Source organism: Nyctibius grandis, chromosome 6, assembly GCF_013368605.1.
Source record: "Nyctibius grandis isolate bNycGra1 chromosome 6, bNycGra1.pri, whole genome shotgun sequence".
In the NCBI taxonomy this organism is placed as follows: Eukaryota; Metazoa; Chordata; class Aves; order Nyctibiiformes; family Nyctibiidae; genus Nyctibius; species Nyctibius grandis.
This window is the reverse complement of record NC_090663.1, coordinates 1,811,669-1,834,278: the sequence shown is the minus strand read 5'-3', so window position 1 is coordinate 1,834,278 and position 22,610 is coordinate 1,811,669. Positions and strand designations below refer to the sequence as shown.

At 40.5% G+C, this 22,610-nt stretch overlaps 1 protein-coding gene across 4 annotated transcripts in view; it reads right to left on the bottom strand.

The window, feature by feature from the left end:
* ALMS1 (ALMS1 centrosome and basal body associated protein) overlaps window positions 1–22,610 on the bottom strand; it is an 87,167-nt gene that overhangs the window by 51,818 nt on the left and 12,739 nt on the right. For all 4 annotated transcript variants that reach the window (XM_068403963.1, XM_068403964.1, XM_068403965.1 and 1 more), the window contains exons 2-5: window positions 18,155–18,289; window positions 16,372–16,567; window positions 6,068–6,173; window positions 2,270–4,493 (exon numbers count right to left, since the gene is read on the bottom strand). In XM_068403963.1, the coding sequence (XP_068260064.1) occupies window positions 2,270–4,493; window positions 6,068–6,173; window positions 16,372–16,567; window positions 18,155–18,289 (2,661 nt within the window). The remainder of the gene's footprint in view (window positions 1–2,269; window positions 4,494–6,067; window positions 6,174–16,371; window positions 16,568–18,154; window positions 18,290–22,610) is intronic.

The window sequence follows — 22,610 nt, the reverse complement described above, 5'->3', positions numbered from 1 at the left end:
TCCACCACCTCCCTGGGCAGCCCCTTCCAATGGCTAATGACCCTCGCTGAGAAGAAATGCTTCCTGATGGCCAACCTGAACCTCCCCTGGCAAAGCTTGAGGCTGTGTCCTCTTGTCCTACCGCTACTTGCCCAGGAGAAGAGGCCGACTCCCACTCCACTACAACCTCCCTTCAGGTAGTTGTAGACTGCACTAAGGTCACCTCTGAGTCTCCTCTTCTCTAGACTAAACACCCCCAGATCCCTCAGTCGTTCCTCATAGGTCAGACCCTCCAGACCCTTCACCAGCTTGGTCGCCCTCCTCTGGACTCGCTCCAACACCTCAACATCTTTCTTGAAGTGCGGGGCCCACAACTGGACACAGGATTCAAGGTGCGGCCTCACCAGTGCCGAGTACAGAGGGACAATCACTTCCCCAGACCGGCTGGCTACACTGTTCCTAATAGAGGCCAGGATGCCATTGGCCTTCTTGGCCACCTGGGCACACTGCTGGCTCATGTTTAGCCGGCTGTCGATCAGCACCCCCAGGGCTCTTTCCGCCAGGCCGCTTTCTAATGAAATAAATTACCTTATAGTTCTTAGCCAACTCTATTTCTTAGGATTTTATTATAAACCTACACATTAATAGCCATACATGTGACCTAATCTTTACCTTATCAGTGATGTCTGAGAGCAGAATTCCTCAGAACTAGGGCTGGAGAACATCCCTAATTATAATCATTAAAAAAGGAGGTAACAGACAACCTTTACATCTCATGGATTGCATTTAAAATATCTTCCCTACAATATTTATATTTGTTTCAACACATATTTGCAAAGACAACCGAGAGAAGAGTGCTTCTAAAACACAGTTCCAAAGACCTAATGATTACAGGAGTCATCTTGTGAGAGGAACAGCCTCTTACTCAGAAGATAATTACATGTTTATCATTAACATAAATCTGCATTTCATTTTCTCTAACACTCAACAGCTATTAGTATAGTTAACATGGCTGCCACAATCTGCCCTCCACTCTCACCACCATCCTAAAATGGGGAAGAGAGGAAAGAAATCTGCATTAACCAAATAAAATATAGAGGAGGAAATGCATGCAGAGGCTTCGAACGTCCTTTATGAGCCATATACAAAGAGTCAAGAATTTATGCCTTGGATACTGGAACAAAGTGAACAAGCAAAACGAGTATTTATAGGAAAAAAAAAAGCAATTTGATTTGCCAAGGAGTTCTGTGTTGGTTTTGCTATTATTGCAGATCCGTGGGTGTGTGAAGTTCTTCTCTCTCTCCTGCAGCCTAGCATTTCATTAGTCAGCAGTTGAGTCTCAACCTCATGGTTGGATAATTATAACCTGATCCTTTGAAAGAATCTGGAAGATCAGAAATGGCTTATCAATGCTCTGCTAAAAGAGCTATAACCAATTTATTTACAAGTCTTTTATCAAACAGACTTCCCTTTTTATCACTATGTCCTGTTCTTGTGTCCTTTATGTTCCGCTACCATGAGCCACCAATCTTTACATTTCTCTTGCAATCTGTTACCACAATACTATCATCTTTTCTATAACTTTTCTTCTCAGCAAGGGTCATTAGACATTGGAAGGGGCTGCCCAGGGAGGTGGTGGAGTCACCATCTCTGAAGGTGTTTAAGAAAAGACTGGACATGGCACTTAGTGCCATGGTCTAGTTGACATGGTGGTGTCAGGGCAATGGTTGGACTCAATGAGCCCAGAGGGCTCTTCCAACCTCATTGATTCTGTGATCTATACCCAGAAAAAAAACAAAAAAAATCTTTCCCATATCCAACCCTTTATTTGCCCATGTTAAATATTACTGAAAAGTTATTTCTTCCACCTCTAAGATAAGCTGAACTAATATCATGGATGAAATTCATCAGTAGCACAGACCAGCGTAGAACCATTTCATTTAGTCTGTAGTGATGTAGACCCTACCAGTGTCTCCTAAAAGAACAGTGGAAAAAAAATGGGATTAACTCTGAAACTGGAGTTTTAATTAGAACCAGTTATAAAGGGTCCTTTAAGATTTTTTCTAGGCTTACACAAAACCCATATTTGCTAGTATTTCTAGAAGATGAACTGACGTGACAGGTTCCCAACATGACTAGATACAGGAAACTAACTATAAGCATGCTGGTGTCTCATTCTTGTGATACCTTCTGCACTTCTGTCCTACTCTGTGACAGCCCAGTCTACTCCGATCTCTTCATAATCAAAAGGTAAAGAAAAGTTACAAATTTTTGTTAGAAACTAACTTACTGGGATCCTTTCTTCAATATTAAGCTCCTCTTTCTCTGGAGCTTCCAAAGAAGTTGCTCCAACAGGGATGAAGTTATCATCTTTTGCACTGGTGAAGACGTGCCTGGAAACCACTGAAGAGCACCCTGCAGAGCCCAAGCTCCCCTGGCTGCTGTCCCCAGAACTAACAGGAAGACTCAAACTATCTGGGGAAACATCACTAAAATTGTCCATGCCAACAACGCCAACAGGAGTATTTAGGTTGTGAGACTGATTTTCAAGAGCATCACAGTTCTTCTGGTCATCAGTTGGAGCGTTTCCATCCTCTCTAAGGAGCGGAGCAACTCCTTCACCGGAAACAAAAACATTTGGGTCTGAACTTTGTCCTGTACTATTACCTTCTGCATCTTCACCATCAGATCCAGAAACCATCTCAGCTGTAAACTTTTGTATCATGGAGCCTCCTAAACTATTTTCAGACACTCCTAAAACATTACTTTTTTCTTTTAGAGGCTGCACTGCCTCTGTTGAGTTTGCTGGCGGAATAACTTCAACCAAGGATGTGTTCCTACTGGAAACATTTACTGCGTTGTCAGACTGAGATCTAGTAAGAGGGTGGGCAAGCAGTAAACTTCTATTACAAAAATGCAAACTTCCCAGGGAACCTGTCTCTCTAGAGGAAGCAGCAACATCATCTTTGGGGTCTCTACTGCTTTTTTGTGTTGACAAAATATTGTTTGAAGAACTGGCAATTGCACTGTAGGCTTTCCTCCTAGGAGAAGCTCCACCTGGGTCACATGAAGTCACTGCATCAGATGCCTCCTCTGGCTGGTTCGCGTTCCAAGCCCCTACCTTCTCCATGAAACTAAGCGATGGGAGAGGTTGAATTCTTCCATTGTGGGGATATTTCAGTTTTAAGGACTCAAAATGTTCATTGTTTTCTTTCTGAGCACATTGGAGTGAATGTTCCTTCTCAACAGATACAGGTGTACCAGTAGAAGAGTTCCCTGAGGTTTCTTCATTTAAGCATGAAGGAGAAGCCTGAATACCTGATTTGATCCCAAGGACATCAAGTCCTTCTGCCTTAACATTTTTCTTTAGAAGTATCCCTGGAGTAGACTGATAGCTTGGATGAGCAAAGTGTACAGCGAAGGAGCCATCACCTGCAAGATTAAAGGAAGGGGAAATGCCTGTAACTCTATGTCCCCTTTCTATGGAAAAATCTGAAGCAGTTAATTCGCTCCTGCTTACTCCAGGTTCTGCTTCCACTGAGGCATCTTCACTGCATGAAGAAGGAGCTTCCATGTCAGTCACAACTAGTTGTTTAGGTGCACAATCGCTGGTGCTTGTCACAGTAGGGATAAACTCCTCTTTCTCAGATCTCACTGCAGGAGATAGTTGTTTCCGCTGACGATCTAGGAAAGCTGCCTCGAGTTCCTCAGCAGCAGCCACAAACTTCAAGCTTTCAGAGCCATTTAAATCCACTCCACGTTCCTTTGACACTCCTTCACCTGTTTCAGAAGTCTTTGCAGAAAAAACATCTTGTGCATCTGAATTTTTACAACTGTCTTTCCTCAAATCATCAGACAAATTATTAGCCAAATTAAGCTCAGGAACCTTCTCTTCTTTCTCCAGCTTCTCCAGCTGCCTCATGCACCCTTCCAACTCACTCTCAGCCATTTTTACCTTTTCCTTTTGCATCTCTCTTTCACTTTTTCCTGAATGCTTACTCAGTGCTGTTTTACGAGAGGAGTTTTCTGAAGATGAGAACTCATCATACCTTGGTAACCCTTTTTCTTTCTCTGCAAGCTCAAAACCAGTAGCTGGTACATTGCTGTCACGGAAGAAATGTTCATCTTCTACAGACGTACTACAGGTCTGCTTTGCATGAGAAGCTTCCATTTGGTTCAGTCTATTTGCCTTGGTCAGCATCACCTTTGAGGTGGAGCTTGCCAAGTTGTCACTTGTTTGGGGAATCAATGCCTTCTCCTTAGTAGCATTTTTAGAGTCATTTGCCTCCTTGTTCACCAGCCGTTGTCCAGAAAAAGAGGTTTGCTGAGACAAATAACCACTACAGCTGGCACCACAAGGTTCCACATAACTGAATGAAAGAGGATGCTGTGACAAAGTGAAGCAGTCACTGGGTGCATCAGAGGGAGATTCTGTATCTGCCAGCGACGCAGCTTCAGGGACGTGCGAAGGCTTTGCGTGCTCCTCAGACGCACCAGAAACATCAGGGACTCCTCTGCAAGAGGCAAGAAAAGTACGTGAATTTCTGATCATATTTTTTATTTCAACATCCATATTCTCTGCTTTAATATAAGAAGCAAAAGTAGAACTTCACTCAAACAAAGAACTGGGGTTTAGCAACTTATTCATAAATACATCCCCTAAACATCCCCTAAGAGGACACAGCCTCAAGCTTCACCAGGGAAGGTTCAGGTTGGACATTAGGAAGCATTTCTTCTCTGAAAGGGTTATTAGACATTGGAAGGGGCTGCCCAGGGAGGTGGTGGAGTCACCATCTCTGGAGGGGTTTAAGAAAAGCCTGGACATGGCACTTAGTGCCATGGTCTAGTTGACATGGTGGTGTCAGGGCAATGGTTGGACTCGATGATCCCAGAGGGCTCTTCCAACCTGGTTGATTCTGGGATTCTGTAAACACACCAAAATGTGAAGAAATGTAAAGAAAGTTCAAACAATATCAAAAAAAGCCCTACTGCCCTATAAAGGTCTGAAAATAATACTAGTTTCTACTTAGTATGTCAATATTTTTCAATCAATTTAGGGTTGAAGCTTTTTTTACTAACAGCATATTTATTACTTAAATAAAATACAGGAGTTGCTTACATACATATATAAATTTGCACGTGATTTTTTTTTAACATAAATCACCCACTTCAGTTTCATTATATCAATTATTTCTTTAATGGATATAAAATAAGGCAAGGTCTCAGACAAACACAAGCAATAAGTTTCTATAAACTTCTACTATTTTCCTTGTGGATTTTGAATTAATAGTTACTTTATATGAAAATGATCATCAAACCCCAATTAATATTACACTGTGCAAATAAGTCAATGGCTCTGGTGGAACTGAGTTCTGATCCGCAGAGTGAAGTCACAGTGTACCACATTAGGAAACAAATCTGTCTCCTGTCGCACACCAAAAAACGTATAAGGAAGCCTAAACAACAACAACACAGTAAATATGTGTTATACACACACTTTTTTTCTTCCTCTTTTTAACAAAGGGCAGAAGATTTCTTGCCTTTTTTGCACAAAAGGAATCATTTGTCACACCCTGAAATGAAGGCTTGGACAAAGACTTTTACTGAAATAGCTATTTCTTTCTGTGTTCAAATTTTATATAAAAATATGTATTTCAAATTACATGTATTATTCCAGTATATACAAACCACGATATTATTACATGTATATGTATGCATGTATTTACTACCGTAAATACAAGTTGTATCTGATTTTTGTCCCCAAAGTTTCATGAAGTTTATTTCAGAGTCTAAGAAAGCTAAAAGGATGTCTGAGAGAGTGGAGTTCCTCGTCTTCCCATTCTCTTCAAGTACATTAGGATGACAAGTTCAGAAGAGGCTTGTTCTGGTTTTCCCTTGTTTAAACTCTTTTGAAGGCAAAATAAAAAGATGAGCAGAACTCTGACAATGCCTTCTCTCTATACAAAACAGATCAAACCACACCTCTGTCTTATTTCTGTGACCATAAAACTGTAATTATTTAGTTATCAAATGGAGGACAACTCATGGCGACTCAGGAAAAAAGGTTTGTGTTCTGTCTTTAACCCACCTTAAAGGAATAAAATCCATTTCTGATTGCTGGAGAAGAGTCTCATCTGAATATGTTGAATACATCAGCAGTGGAAGACGGGGAGAGAACTGACTGTCCTGAATATCTGTTAAAAATAACAGTAATACAGTAATAAAAACTTGCCAGGCAATCCTTCTTCAAACTGCCTTGCCAACTAACAGCCTTCGAAATTTAAAAACATGCCAACTGCAGTGGAAATGATGTAATCCCATCACTTAAATCCTCTGCTGAAGCATGTTCCCTCATGTATTAAATTCACCTTTCTTATCACGTATCAAATTCAGGTTTCTTCTTGTCAATCTCAAAATGCTACATGACACTGACACCTCTAACTTACCCTCTTACCCTTAAATCTCTCTTTGTGCACATCCTTACCCTTTTGCACTCATCAGCCCTCACGATTTCCACGCGGGCTGTACCTGTCAGAGAATGTCCACAGGCTTCCACCCAGATCACCATTTACTTCTCTAAAAACCAAGAATCCCCACTGACATCTTTCCTAGTCTCCACTTTTCCATAAATTGATTATAGCAAAGGCCACACAGGTTTTTTTCTCTAGAGTTTCAAGATGCAAATAATAATACAACTTAGTCAACACAATTATACTAGCACCACTGTCTACTACTGTAGCAATAAATTTCAGTTTCTATCATATACTTCTTTGTCCTTTCAGGCTGTTGGCACTTCTTTTTTCAGTTCACTGCTTACAAAAACAACACAGAAGTGTTTTACACCACAAGAATAAAAACAATAAGCTGGTATCTGATAAGTGTAAATGGCTACATACGTATTTTGATGGATGCAAAAAAAATACTTCCAATACTTTGATAAGTGAGCTTTTTTTTTAAAGCAAAAAAGCTATTTGTTGTCAAGAGTCTGACTTTCAGAACCAGAATTCACATTCATTTAATTTAGGTTCATTAGTTTTCAACTATCGCTTACAGAAGCATAATCACATCAGATAAGATGACCATTATATACCAAGAATCGAGTTTACATGACGTCAGCTTTATCCTGAGGCTTTCCACAGCCTGTATTACGTCACCTGCTGATGGTATCCAACCACAAGACGAACTTTCTGATTCATTTTTAATTTAATGCTACCAAGTATCATTTTTTTTAATTACTTTAGAACACTGTAGTGAGAGGATTAATTATATAGATAGAAATAATTCTATATCACACAGCAAAGCTGGCTCAACATTTGGATTCCCCCTAGTCCTACCCCATCAGCAGCTAGAAAAATAATAATATGATTGCTTTACAGTTCCAAAGATTCCTTCTATCTCAGCAGCCCTCTCCACCACATGGCCAGCCTAATGTCTCCTAGAGGAAGCCAAATTTATACTTTAGCATCTGTAGTACAGATGGCACAAACACCCTACAGCAACTTAAGTGGGGAGTCGTTGTTTTTCTAGCACCCAGTACGTCTTTGAAGCTAAACTCTCCCCCCTACTTTATTAGATAAATGCATCTCACTACTCACCACTCCATTCCACTTTCATCTTAACTATTTGCAATACCAAACATGAATGAAAGTAAAAAAAAAAGCCACCTGCTTTTTTTGGAAGTTTATAGGAAAGAAAATATGTATCTTCAAAATATAGGTATGAATAGCTACTCCTGAGCAACTTGACAAGAGGAGGCATTCAGAAGAGGCTCCAATGTAGACTGGTAAGCACAAAGCTAGATATAAAAATAACTATAACACACATGGAATTGCAAAAAACACAGAGGAGAAAACTCAAGACTGGCAGCAACAGCACAGAGGGAGCAGGAGCCAAGAAAACAAGGAATGAGGTCAGAGATGTCTCATTTACAATATAACAGTGCCTCGGGGCTCTGTTATGGGGAACAACCAAGAGTGTGGTCTAATGTACCAGACTGACTGGTATTTATGTGATTTTAATCACAATTTGAATCACGATTTCAAATCATGGAACAGGAGACTGATCTAATTCACTGTAATGTCTTTCACATTTATTTAAAATGTACTTTACAGAAAACAAAGAGGTTTAGATTCCTTATTCCCAAACACTACCTGAAAGTAGACAATATTTACAATGCTTTTACTCTGTCTTGTGTACATTTACTCAATTTTTGTTGTTATACTTGAAAATACTGAGTTGATTAACCATAGTTAGCTTGGATACAGAATTGCATTAAAGACACAAAAACATGTATTTTAAGGAACTTCAAGCAAGTTGGATTCTAAACTCTCTTAGCTGTGTTAGATGTACTTTTTTCCTTCCAAATCTCATTTTACATTTAAAATATTAGTGAACAAAGGCAATAGTAATTGCAGTTACCGAATTACACTTGTCATCTCACATCATGATACACTTCATGTTTTCAGAACTGGCATCTCATTTTTATTCATACAACAGAAGAGGAAAATAAGCTTTCCTGATTTTCAGCTTAACTTCTTCACCTTGAATGAAAATGTGCTTTCAAGCTAAACTGAAAATCAGTAGTGATTAAAGAGCTTTTCTGCACAATAAAGACTGGGTGTGCTGTCTTTGTAAATGAAGAAACAAAAAAGACTGAGGGAGAGAACCAAAAATAATTGGAAAAAAAAAAAAAGCTGTCAAATGCTGTCAGAGACAGATCTTGCCAAACAATTTTTAATGCATCTACACATGTATTGATAAAATAAATGTGCATATACACATATATATACATACATATACAAATCACAGCATTTGACTGATAAATTTCTGTTGATGCAGTAGTAACAAGGACTATTCTTCCCAACCTTGTACTGAAACTACTATTGAAATGGTATTTACAGGTGCTGATGACCATAACTCCATATTTGTAAATATCACAGGAGGATCAGAGAAAACAGTAAAAAGACTGAAGAAACATGCCTCATCACAAGAGTCTCCTGGAACTAAATCTGTTTAGTATCATCAAAGAGAAGATTAAGGGTGACTTGATGACATTTGTATGTACGTATGCAAGACCAGAAATTTGGCCATTAAGAGCATGGCACTTAGTGCCATGGTCTAGTTGACACGGTGGTGTCAGGGCAATGGTTGGACTCAATGATCCCAGAGGGCTCTTCCAACCTGATTGATTCTGTGATTCTAGTTCAGATTATATATAACAAGAATCCAACATACAACACTAAAGCTATGCAAACCCAGGTGACAAATAAGACATTTCTGAGTGCATCGACACGATACAATACAGCTGGCTCTCTACAAAATGTGCAAGGCAGTTCAGATAGATCATTAATCGCTTCAACACTTCTTTGAACAGCACAAATAAGTCTTGCTTCAATTCTCTCTTCCCTCCTTCCTCAGCATCTTACATGTAGCCCTGAACAAGAGCCCCCAGGTTCTCCACCTCCACTTGAAGCAGTAGGACTACACCTCAGCAAGAAGGGACAGAACCAGCCTCTCCATCCCAGCCCAGAGGCGTGTTTCTCCCTCCTTTTTTCGCCCAGGCAAGAGAACTCTGATCCAGCTGAAATGTAACCATCTCCATTTCCAACCCTAACACTGCATTTCAGTGTGAACACAAGCTGATCTGACTGCACCGATTCACACAGGGGGTTTAGCAGAGGGGATGCAGCAGGAATAAGTACGCAGGACAAGAAAAAGCCAGACTTTTCCTTTTCAGTAGCAGACTTTAGCCAAGTAAACACACTGCAAAACTGTACCTTCAGACCAGCCTCCATTTCAGGCAGCCTTGCTCCCCTGACTTCTCCAAAAAGCGTTCTGGTTTTGCCCTGTAGCAGAAATCTGCCCTAGGCTCACAGTACCCTACCTTCCCCAGAGGTTTCCAGTCAGAGGAACTGTGGTGGTGATCAATGACTTGAAGCAGCAGATGACTGACACGGCCAAGAAAGAGAGTGAGGAAAAAAGGGAACAGGAAAAAAAGAAAAGGAGGAAAGAGAATAGTTGAGATTCACTGCAGCCACATCCTCAGTGGAAACACACTGGTGAGGCCGCACCTTGAATCCTGTGTCCAGTTCTGGGCCCCGCACTTCAAGAAAGATGTTGAGGTGTTGGAGCGAGTCCAGAGGAGGGCGACCAAGCTGGGGAAGGGTCTGGAGGGTCTGACCTACGAGGAACGGCTGAGGGAGCTGGGGTTGTTTAGCCTGGAGAAGAGGAGGCTCAGAGGTGACCTTAGTGCAGTCTACAACTACCTGAAGGGAGGGTGTAGTGAAGTGGGAGTCAACCTCTTCTCCCAGGCAACCAGTGATAGGACAAGAGGACACAGCCTCAAGCTTCATCAGGGGAGGGACAGGCTGGACATTAGGAAGCATTTCTTCTCAGCAAGGGTCATTAGCCATTGGAAGGGGCTGCCCAGGGAGGTGGGGGAGTCACCATCTCTGGAGGTGTTTAAGAAAAGACTGGACATGGCACTTAGTGCCCTGGTCTAGTTGCCATGGTGGTGTCAGGGCAATGGTTGGACTCGATGATCCCAGAGGTCTCTTCCAACCTGATTGATTCGGTGATTCTGTGTGATTCTGTGTGAAACTCTCGCTTCCAGCTTGCCCCTGCAGCAACCGGCAGAGATGACCTGTAAAAGCACCCGTATGGAATTCAATAGATGACACTTAACTGGGGCTACAAAACTAATTTTTTCGTATATATAAAATATAACTCCAGCCATGTCACACGTTCTACCTCCTCTGGCTTTTTTGAACGTTTTCTAATCTTACAGCGCACAAACTCTAATGTTTTCAGTAACTTCCTTTCTTCAGGAGGCAGAAAGATCACCACTATCATATTTTGGATGCTTACGATGATTTAGGGGCTCATTACGCTCAGACATGACCTAGGTTTTGCAGGCAGAGAAGCAGGTGCTCGATGCTTAAAGCAGCAAGTGACGTCAGTACAACACTCTTCGAGCATCTTGTGTCAAAACAGTAATTCTTCCCGCTGTCGCTCTGAAGGTCAAAAGCTTCCTCACAGTTGAATTCCCTGAACAAGCAAAGCGAGGCATGCTACTTTATCTTACAGCCTGCTGACAACTCCGAATGCCAGAGTCAAATTGCCATTTGTGGAAGATAAAAAAAGGAAGGCAAAACAAAAACAAAACCTTCTTGGCTTGATCAATCTGTTCCACAATGTAGCAGGAGCAATTTCAATACAACTGTCATTGTGATTTCCCCCCCTCTCCCCAAATGAAATTCAAAACACTTTTTGAAGAGATGAAGGAATAAATTAGTATTATAGCTTGTGTTTCTCCCTTCCCTCTCACCTTTCCTCCTGCATCTGGAAATTTAAGTGCATATACAAAAAGGCTGTAGCTACTTGCACGCTTGCTGGAGAGCAACAAATAAAATACCAGCAGTACACAGAATTCTTAAATCTTTGTATCATATTAAAAAGCCTTATGCTTTCTCTTTAATTCCAATTGCATTTAAATGCAAACCTTGACAAATATCAGGAAATTTTTCTTGATGAAATGGATTCCAGTTCTGCAAACCACAATAATGTGGACAAAATGCTATAAAATATACTAAATACAACAGAATCACAGAATCAACCAGGTTGGAAGAGCCCTCTGGGATCATCGAGTCCAACCATTGCCCTGACACCACCATGGCAACTAGACCATGGCACTAAGTGTCACGTCCAGTCTTTTCTTAAACACCTCCAGAGATGGTGACTCCACCACCTCCCTGGGCAGCCCCTTCCAATGGCTAATGACCCTTGCTGAGAAGAAATGCTTCCTAATGTCCAACCTGAACCTCCCCTGGCCAAGCTTGAGGCTGTGTCCTCTTGTCCTATCACTAGTTGCCCGGGAGAAGAGGCCGACTCCCACTCCACTACACCCTCCCTTCAGGTAGTTGTAGACTGCACTAAGGTCACCTCTGAGCCTCCTCTTCTCCAGGCTAAACACCCCCAGCTCCCTCAGCCGTTCCTCGTAGGTCAGACCCTCCAGACCCTTCCCCAGCTTGGTCGCCCTCCTCTGGACTCACAATCCTACACAGAGGGTGTAGGCAAAGACACAGCCTGCCTCACCTACCATCTCCCCTCACAGGCTCCTTCCCAAAGGATGAATCAAAGCATTATCAAAATGACCACAAAAACTGATGAAAATGAGCAAGAGCTGCACATTATAATAACAGCTGAACTCATAAAACCCTCAGGAGTCACCACAAATATTTACCAGGCTATTCCCAAGGCGACAGGACAAGAGGACACAGCCTCAAGCTTCGCCAGGGGAGGTTCAGGTTGCACATTAGGAAGCATTTCTTCTCAGCAAGGGTCATTAGCCATTGGAAGGGGCTGCCCAGACAGGATGGTGTCAGGGCAACGGTCGGACTCAATGATCCCAGAGGTCTCTTCCAACCTGGTTGATTCTGTGATTCTGTGAATGGCAAACTGCAAATGGAACTTGCATTTAACTGCAAGCAATGCAGGTTTATTTTAAAATATCACAAGCAATCACGTTATTTGCCTGTAATAATTTTGTTTGTTCATGAAAAAACATAGCCCAATGGTGTAGTGAAAGCAGCTTTAGAAGCACCTTTATTCAGCAATTTCAGTTACATCCTGGAAAAAGGAGTCACAAATGTAACAACCTCATAGGCAGGGTAGCACTTGATTTTGCAGAGTGATCCTCTAAGGGGTATCAATACAAAAAGAAACACTTTGGGCTTAGTAACAGCATTGTTATGCGTTTCCAAGGAAGCGTATGCGAGTATGTGCACAAAAGGAGTCGAGGTGGGGTATCATAAAAGCAAAGAAAGAAAAACAAGCGTTATCAGCAGGGAAGAAGTGAACAGATGACATAACACTCAGTTACAGTACACACACACAGAGGTTTGTGGAGGAAAAATTAACAATTCAACTGGAATTAAGACAGAGCTAACTTTGAAAGCCAGAAGTTAACATACAGTGCATGATGGAATTTAATGTTAGAACTAGCATTTAAGGGTTGAAAAAAATTAGAAATCTATGCCTAAAGGCACCAACTGCTAATTTAGGAGTGGGACCAAAGGATAACAACCACATCTGGGGGTCTGGTGAACTGTTGTTTAACACAGCAACTTGGATGCATCAGGAAGGAGAAGTGCAATAAATGGAAATAATGCAACAGAATCCCAGAATCAATGAGGTTGGAAGAGCCCTCTGGGATCATCGAGTCCAACCATTGCCCTGACACCACCATGGCAACTAGACCAGGGCACTAAGGGCCATGTCCAGGCTTTTCTTAAACGCCTCCAGAGATGGTGACTCCACCACCTCCCTGGGCAGCCCCTTCCAATGGCTAATGACCCTTGCTGAGAAGAAATGCTTCCTAATGCCCAACCTGAACCTCCCCTGGCCAAGCTTGAGGCTGTGTCCTCTTGTCCTATCACTGGTTGCCTGGGAGAAGAGGCTGACTCCCACTCCACTACAACCTCCCTTCCGGTAGTTGTAGACTGCAATTACTAGCAAGGCAAGCAAGGAAAATGTTCCAGCTTGGGTGACTAAAACAGCTATCGATAAGTCTTGGCTAATTTTGCCTTCCACAGCACAGAAGAGAAGGTAAACCCCTTCAGCCATGAGTGTTGTTAACTATACATGCTTAGTTCTGCTTTTGCTGGGTTTGGTTTCATTAAATGTGCACATACAAAAAGGGAAAGATACAATTCTTTACAGATTAATTGCCACAGCTGAAGCTTGAAGTTAAAAAACAAAAGGAAAATATGAGCAAATAAAGGTAATAAAGAAAAATGGATCTGATAAAAGTTGGTTTTATTTCCAAGAGAAACAAGTTTATCTTGCTGGGGACAGACGTGTTTCCTATGATTAACAGTAATGAGTGAAAAAAGTGAGCGTCCCTCTTTCCACCATTTTGAGGATTATTAGAAATTATTACAAAGAATCAGTAATATGATTTGTGTCTTAAGATGCAGAGAGTAATGCTGCATTATAAAGAGAAGTTTTCTTTTTCAAAGCTGTACTACCAGCAGACTAAAAATTATACCACCAGAAACGACCAGAATTCTCTGACGCCACATGGATGAAAATGAACATAACCAAGAACGGATAAAGGTAAAATATTAAATCTTGGAACTTCTCAAACCAATCTTCAACTAGACTGTGATGATTAGATGTGAAAGGAGGCAATAGAAACGCTCAGCTTTTCTAAAGTAGAGGTGTGAGAACTGGAAAATATTACTGGCAGTAACATAAATTGCACCCAAATACAAGTGGTAGCACTAAAGACTACTAATAGAATATTAAACACTATAAGTAGTGGGTTTTGCCCCAAAAATATAAATAATCTGAACAGTCATTGGGGGAGAGGGGGCAAAGAGAAAACCAAAACACCAGTGTCTAGCTTGGTGTGAATTCCAGGCACGGAACAGAACACAACCATGTCATTAGGAGAAACAAAAACCAGGATATTTTATGTCAAAAATAAAGTCGACTGCCAAATAACAGATGCACAAACCCTACTAGCATTACCAAATATAAGCCACCAGTCACTTTGGATACTAAAGTAAGAGCCTGATGCATCACTAATGGTGTATTTATAGAGCTAAAAACGTGTTATGAAAAATAGAATTATAACAAATTCATCCGTCCTACATGAATACAGCCTGAAGAATGCTGTATGAGCGCAGCAACAACTACTTGCATGCAAGTGCCAAGGAGCAGTTAATGTTTCTCTCACCAGTGATACCAGAAACAGCTGCATGCGTGTTCTTTCCCTGTATCCAGCCTTGTGGGAACCCCACAGAAAACTGAACCCCTTGTGCAAAAACCAGTAACGTCCTTCCTGTATATATCAAGGATGAAACATCTACAGGGTCCACCCATATCGTGCATTAGCTAATCAGAATTATATGATGTGCAAGAGTGTTACACTGGGATTAGTATGGCTGGAACAAACTTAGTGGTGAATCACAATAAATAGAACAAGAAGTTAAAGTACGAGGAAACACCAAGTCAGAAAACTCTGTATTATGTTAGAAAACCAACAGTTATTACGATTAAGGGATGCAGAAACCCTAACTATTATGGTGTATTATTCTTCAAGGATGCTCACAGCTGTATTACAATTAGGTTTTTAACACCCCACAGGCTTTTTTGTATTTCAAATTGCATTGTTAATGATATTGGAAAGAATATTATATATATTGGAAAGAATCAATATCCATATTAATGTGGTACATTCTGACATGGGTATTGTCCAAACCCAGAGAGAAATGTAAGCACTTGTAACAAAGAGATTAATATCGACATGAATGAAGTAAGAATGTGGGTATAAACTTCTGTTTAAGCACCAGAACAGAGGACTCATTAGCAGAAGGTCCTGTGCTCTAACGATGGGAGGATGACAAGAAGGTTCCTGCATTTCATACACACAGCTCCTTTTTTTGTTAGTCCAACAGGAGAGCAGCCTACAGCAAAGCACCACCCCAGGACTCAACAGCTAGTATACACAGGCTGCCATGTTACAGGCAAGCTTGACCACGTGGGGGGGAAAAAAAAGGGGTTGGTGCTTGTGAGTGCAACAGTGAAAGTGGGTAAACATCAACTTACTTAGACATTTTGTAAATTACCACCTTCCCCTTCCATGTAGTCTTTGTTATGCTAACTTCCTACATAAGCAAATCCCTTTATCTGGGTAGTTTGGGGTAAATCTTGCAGTAGTACAGTACTTCTAGCTATAATTCCTCAGTTTTTCCTCTTATCTGAAAAGGAATACATATACTGATTAATTAAAGAGCAGTAACACTTCTAAGACACCTCTGTAAAGGGTGATTGAAAACCTTTTAAAACTGTATTTGGAGATTATTTTGTCAATAAAGAAATCCTATAAGCAGCAGTGAAACACAGAAGCAGTACACAGTAGTTTGAATACACGAGAAATGGGTACAAGTACACACACTTATCAGTTTTTCATGTTATCAATACAATTATATCTACTTTACTATTATTCCTACTACTTTGAAATTAATGAAGATTTTTGACTAACAAATTAACACAGAATTTAAGGACACAGAGAAGCATTATCTCACCTACAGAGAACCTCAAAAATGTCTAACTTTAGTCAGATTTACTATTAATGCTAAAGGAAAACAAGACTACAGTTTTACCTGAGACCAAAGATAACCAGTTCAGCTGTTAAAAGATCCAGGGAAGGCACACAAGCCCTCTGTCTCATTTTGAAGATGGGCTTTGACAATAAAATTACACTGAATGTATTTTGTAAACACCAGTTCTCACTAAAAGAAGTCAAATCCAGGTTAAGGATTGATTTAAAAGGAAAAGAAAATCCTAATTGTTTAGCAGTTAAACAAAAGGTAACTTTGAACATACCCAGCAGTAAGCCACATGCTGTATCTCCAGGTGACTGCCTTCTAGATGCTTCTGCTGAAGGCAACACTCCTTCCTCCAGCGTAGGGAACTCCGTCAGGTCATTTCTGTCACAAGTCAGGCCAAGCTTTGTCTCCGAGGCAGCAGTTAAATGGCTGGCATCCACTTCTGCTGGAAGTTGATACCATGACTCGATTCCCTAAGAACAGGTGGGGAAAAAAAGAGGGCTCAAGCATCAAGAAAGTTTTATAAGACATATTTCCAAAGGAAATAAAGATTAAGTTGGAAACAATCGAATTATTGCTTCTAAATTGTATTTCCTATACAAACCCTCAGCTTTTAATGTGAAAGAATTATGATGCACTATGAACTGCTGAAGTCCACAGTCAGTTCTCACTACTGCCCAAGTTGTCATTGCTCACTATCTGATCACCAGCCTTCCATCACTTGTCTGAAATCGAGCTCCATCTCCAAATCCTGCCACTGCAGAAGACTTTTTCCAAACCAGAATAAAATCTCTCACTTAGAAAGAAAAATCTTTATAAGGACAAACGCTTCAGTAGGATGCTGGGCCAATACAGTTCCTGACTTACTGCGAAGTAAAGATGGTTTGTGTTGTACAACTGGGGAGTAACAAGAAGAACAGTTTCTATTTTGTCTTTAAAGAAGTTCCTACATACAGAAATTCTGAGTTCTCACAGATAATGCCTGAGAATCCTAGCCAACTCTTTGGTACATTTTAAGAAAAAGACTTTCAGTTCATGTTCAGGTGGAAAGGAGCATCTTTAGTTCATGTAATTCATTAAAGAATTTTCATTGGGATTACTAGGGAAGTAATTAAACAGATAAATTTTAATTATAGAAAAGGCACAGACCAGTCTTCAATGCAGAGAATTAGGAATATCAGTCATTTATAGGGAAAACCATTATCATCAGCATATACAACTTATAATTACATATATGTTCATATAAGCAAGAAAGTGTCCCAGTGAATTGGCAGTACAGTACTATCCCTACGTAACAGCTGCAAGCTCTTCTACCTTTTGAAGCACTACTAAGGCATTACAAGCTACTTTTCACAACAGAATTTTGCTACGTGAACCACAATTTTTGCACAAGGTTCTTATAATAGTTTGGAAATGAAATTTTTGATCAACTCAGTCTTTTCAAAACACCTGTGATCTCAGAGTAATTCAATATTTGGCAGCATATCCATCAGCTAGAACTACTATGACTGTATCACGATGTGAGTACAGTTTTCCTTCATCATACATGGAACACATCACTAAAATTAAAGTCTAAAAGTAGTCAGATGTCACAAACTGCAGCATGGCTCTGTGCTAACATGGGTCTGCTATTTTGAGGTAGACAGATCTGACAATTTAAGAGGCAGTAGCAGGACCAGGATTATAGCAAATCAAAAACCGAATACAGATCAAAGATACTGTTGCAAAGAAGAAAACATTACACTGGAAAATATATTAAGTTTACAACCAGAAAAGAGAAGGGGAGGAAAGGGGAAAAAAAAAAAATATATATCACTGAACTATTGAGGATTCAGTTTTGAATGATAAATGTCAAAATCTTTGCACTATTTGGGTCAAGACTAGACTAGATGACTTGTCAGAGTTCACAACAGTCCCATTTTTCTGCAGTTCCAAGATACAGAAACACAGACCTTCACAGGGCGAGGACAGCGGAGGTCTAACTTGTACAGATAAAGCACTTTGTATTATTTTCAGTCACACAATTAACCTACAACCAAAACAAAGCACAGAACAAATACCCCATTAACGGCAGTTTTCTGACGTATGGCTTCTCCCAGGGAGATCCCGCTGGTAACTGACGCCTGGGTTTCACTGCTGCTGTGGCTTAAGGACTCCTCCTTCGAGTCACGAGGTGGTGGTGTTGTTGCTATAGGCTAAAAGAAACAATACGTGTTTTTAAAACAGAAAACAATTTCTTGGTATTTCAACATGTGCATATATTTATGTAATGGACAGTGAAATATACCAAACACTCAAGCCATCCCCAATGCCAAAGGTGAAGCATCTGCCTCAACATACTAAGGCAGTGACCCAAATTCCATGCAGGGTCCCAAAACTTCACTAAAAGGGGCTCATTTGCCACTTTAGATCCCAAAAAACAGTGAGCTTGATTTTCTGCACATGAGCCAATAATTTCTGAGGGCCAGAAATTTATTTCTCATTCCTAACCCATGTATCACAGAATCAATCAGGTTGGAAGAGCCCTCTGGGATCATCGAGTCCAACCATTGCCCTGACACCACCATGGCAACTAGACCATGGCACTAAGTGCCATGTCCAGGCTTTTCTTAAACACATCCAGAGATGGTGACTCCACCACCTCCCTGGGCAGCCCCTTCCAATGGCTAATGACCCTTGCTGAGAAGAAATGCTTCTTGATGTCCAACCTGAACCTCCCCTGGTGAAGCTTGAGGCTGTGTCCTCTTGTCTTATCACTAGTACATGCAGCTCTGAGTAAATCACAAAATACCCAAAACATTCATCAACTTAATCAAAGTCAGGTTCTGGCATTTGTCCTGTCTGGTTTATTAACAGGGGCTGTTGGGGTTTTAAATAGTAATTTTTAATTTATTTTATTCATTTATTTAATATTTTATCAAAACCAGAAGGTTTTTACTTATATCAATGTTGTAAACTAAATTTTAAAAGCCATCTCATGTAAATATCTTAAAGCAAGTCGAGGCTGATTTCTACACTATCATTTAGCAATACCTGACATATTTTGAGGGCATGAATTGAAGTTAAATTGGACTTCTGCCTAGAAAAGCAGCTGTAACATTTTTTTCCCCACAAGGTAACAGAGGAAGCTGTTCTGAATTCAGAATGAAATTTCTCTTCTCTAATATCCCACGCCTGAGGTCACAGCGACTGTAAGAGCTTTCCCCAGCCAAGGCAGCCAGCCAGGTTCAAACACAATGGTATATAAGAGTGAAAATAGACATTTCTGGAACACCAAGGTGCAGCCCAAACAAAAATGTTCCAGTAAAGTGGTTAAAAAAAGCCTGCAGACCAGCACTGGAGAGTACCAGGTAATATTATTAATGAACCAATTTAACACGAAGCCTCAGCCAGAAGGACTTGTAGCTCCTGCACCTCTTTAATACCCTTCCCTGCCCTCACCTTCCTCCTCATGTCAACTCCAGTTCCAATTTAACTCACTAATAATAATTTTTTTAAAAGCCAAGCTAGCCTCAGAGGTATTTTTTAGTGATTAAATCAGCAAATGGCAGGATCTGAAGAACTTGCAGGGGCAGGAGGAAGCTCCCCACCACCTACTCCTGCACCGTGAATTATGTATCTCCTGTCTGGTGGCATCTGGCTGCTGTGAGAATTACAACGGTCCTTAATGTGGGCAAGCAAAGTGGGAAGGGCAGGAATAAAAGGTCACAGGCTGAGAAAAGGAGAGGGTCAGTGAGAAAGAAGCAATTAATTTCCCTTTTCTGCTAAATTGGTCTAATATTCTTTTGGAAATTTCCATTCAGAGCACAGATCTACCTTGATGGACTGCGTATACCATTTGCAACCTTTACCACAAAAAAAGCAAGCCATGAGAGTTGTCATGAAGACATGAATTACATTCTAAGAGAAGAGATCAGACACAAGCTTAAAGGAAAGTCCAGAACACAGACTTGTTTCAGTGTAAAATAAACATGTAAAATTCAGCATTTGAGATTGTTTTATTTAAAAGTTAATATTACCGATTAGATTAGCTAAAGTGATACCTGAATTCTGTTTCGTTCTTCTTAAAAGCTGGAAAGGGTGTGAATAAAAGCTTAAGATTTTTTTAATTTATTACAAGATTGCTAGTCTGTAATGGAGCTTAAGAAAGGTGAGTTCCCTCTTGGCTATTTATGGCACCCAAGTTGAATATGATTCTTATACAAAACATAATAACTTCAATCCATCTACAAAAAAATTACAGCCATCACAAATGAATCTTTATTCACCCCTTATCTTCCTAAAAAGCCATTAATTCTACCAGAGAGACAGTGGATTTACAAATTTCAGCGATAAGCTCAGGAAAACCCCTTCAATTCTGACTCACCTGTTTAAGAGACACCTGAAATAATCACTAGCCAGTGGCTGGGTCATCATCTACAGAGAGTTTGGGCCTTATTTTCACCCTTACTAAGTCTGAGAACACGCAGAGCTGAAGACAGGCTGAACTTCTCTTGCCTTTGAAGAGCATTTGGTCAGGGGACTGGTGCTGGCAGTGGTACATTTTAAGAAAAAGACTTTCAGATCATGTTCAAATGGAAAGGAGCATCTTTAGTTCATGTAATTCATTAAAGAATTTGCACTGGGATTACTGGGGAAGTAACTAAACAGATAAATTTTATCTGGCAAAGCACACACGGGCTCCCGTCAGCTTCAGCCCCAATTCTGTCCATGAAGAGGTAACCCTTAAACTCCTCCTCCCTGGGAACTGCAGCCCCCTTCACTTGTAAGGTGGGGTTCCAACTCAGGTTTTTTCCTTTTACCCTTTAAATGCCCATTTTTTCCTTTAAAATAAGCCACTTGCTCAAACGGCCGACTGCAAACTAAAGAACATCGTTGAGCATCTTTAGGCACAGTTACAAAAACCCCGACTCTATGTAGTTACTTCACAGATTTTAGCTTGTGGAAGGACAACAATTTCCAGCATTCCAGTACCATATGGATCTTAAATCCTTCCACAAAACAGCACCACTGAAATAAAAACATTTACTGTCAAGAAAATTACTTGGAATGGCAATCACACCTAGGAAACAAGGACGCAACCAGGCAGAAACTACTCTTGCAAATTAATTCCCCGCACAACATAAGTTTGTTTGGGCTTTGTGTCAGGACTAAAGATAATAATTGTAGCCTGGATGCATATATTCAATCCCTATTGCATTCCCCTAGTTCCTATTGTTCGTACTAATCAAGTCATTAAAAGAAGCAGCACTACAATGTACGTGACAATAGCTCTGAAAGCAAAGCATTCCAGTAGCTATTTGGTAATTTAATTAAGGCCTATTATTGAAAATTTGGTTGCATACTATGCATCTTCAGAAAAGGGCAATTTTATTAATCCAACTGGAAATTAATAGCGTTAGGTACTGGAAATTAATTAGGTAAGGGACCCATACTGTGATTAGAAAACTAATTCCAAAAAAAAAAGGTACAGATTTTATTTAGATATGCTGAGCATAGCTAATTAAGTGGGTGTTCCAGAGGATATTGGAACGGATGAGTAATGACAGCATTCAAGATGCACACAATGAACAAAAGACTAAACAACCAAACTGTACATATTATTCTTTATTCTCCCTTTTAAAATGACCTTCTTTAGCCTGTGGTGAGCAATTCCTCTCAAAATCCTTTAATTACTCGTATACCTGTCAGGCACTTAAATTAAAATCCTTTTTCTATGCTGCAGCAGTTGCATCGCAGACTTGCCTCACTCTACCCGAAGCATGCCAGAGGAACCACTTCATATGAAGAGAATTATTCAGTTCCCAAAGCTTACTAATTAAAAAAAAAATAATGTTGACTGGCAATCTAAACAAAATATGACCAAGACAATGATTTCATTAAACCTTATAGCCAAACTTTGAATTTTAGTCTTTTTCCATACAGTTTCAACACACCTGGAGTGACATATTCTTTGTCACAACATTGCAAGAAAAACCTGTTCATCATCTGAACAGGTTTCTTCTACCTGTAGCTTTCTATCTTAACCTGATACCAAAATATTTTCACAGAATCAATCAGGTTGGAAGAGCCCTCTGGGATCATCGAGTCCAACCATTGCCCTGACACCACCATGGCAACTAGACCAGGGCACTAAGTGCCATGTCCAGGCTTTTCTTAAACACCTCCAGAGATGGTGACTCCACCACCTCCCTGGGCAGCTCCTTCCAATGGCTAATGATCCTTGCTGAGAAGAAATGCTTCCTAATGTCCAACCTGAACCTCCCCTGGCAAAGCTTGAGGCTGTGTCCTCTTGTCCTATCGCTAGTTGCCCGGGAGAAGAGGCCGACTCCCACTTCACTACAACCTCCCTTCAGGTAGTTGTAGACTGCAACTTTCATTTTATTATAGAATGAAAAAAAAACCAGCACAATTCACTATCAACTGAAGTCAGCAAGAATGTTCTTTGGAGACAGAATTCAGCTTGAACAAGTCTAAGGTAAATGGGAATAAAATGTGAGGAGAAGGATAAAGGAC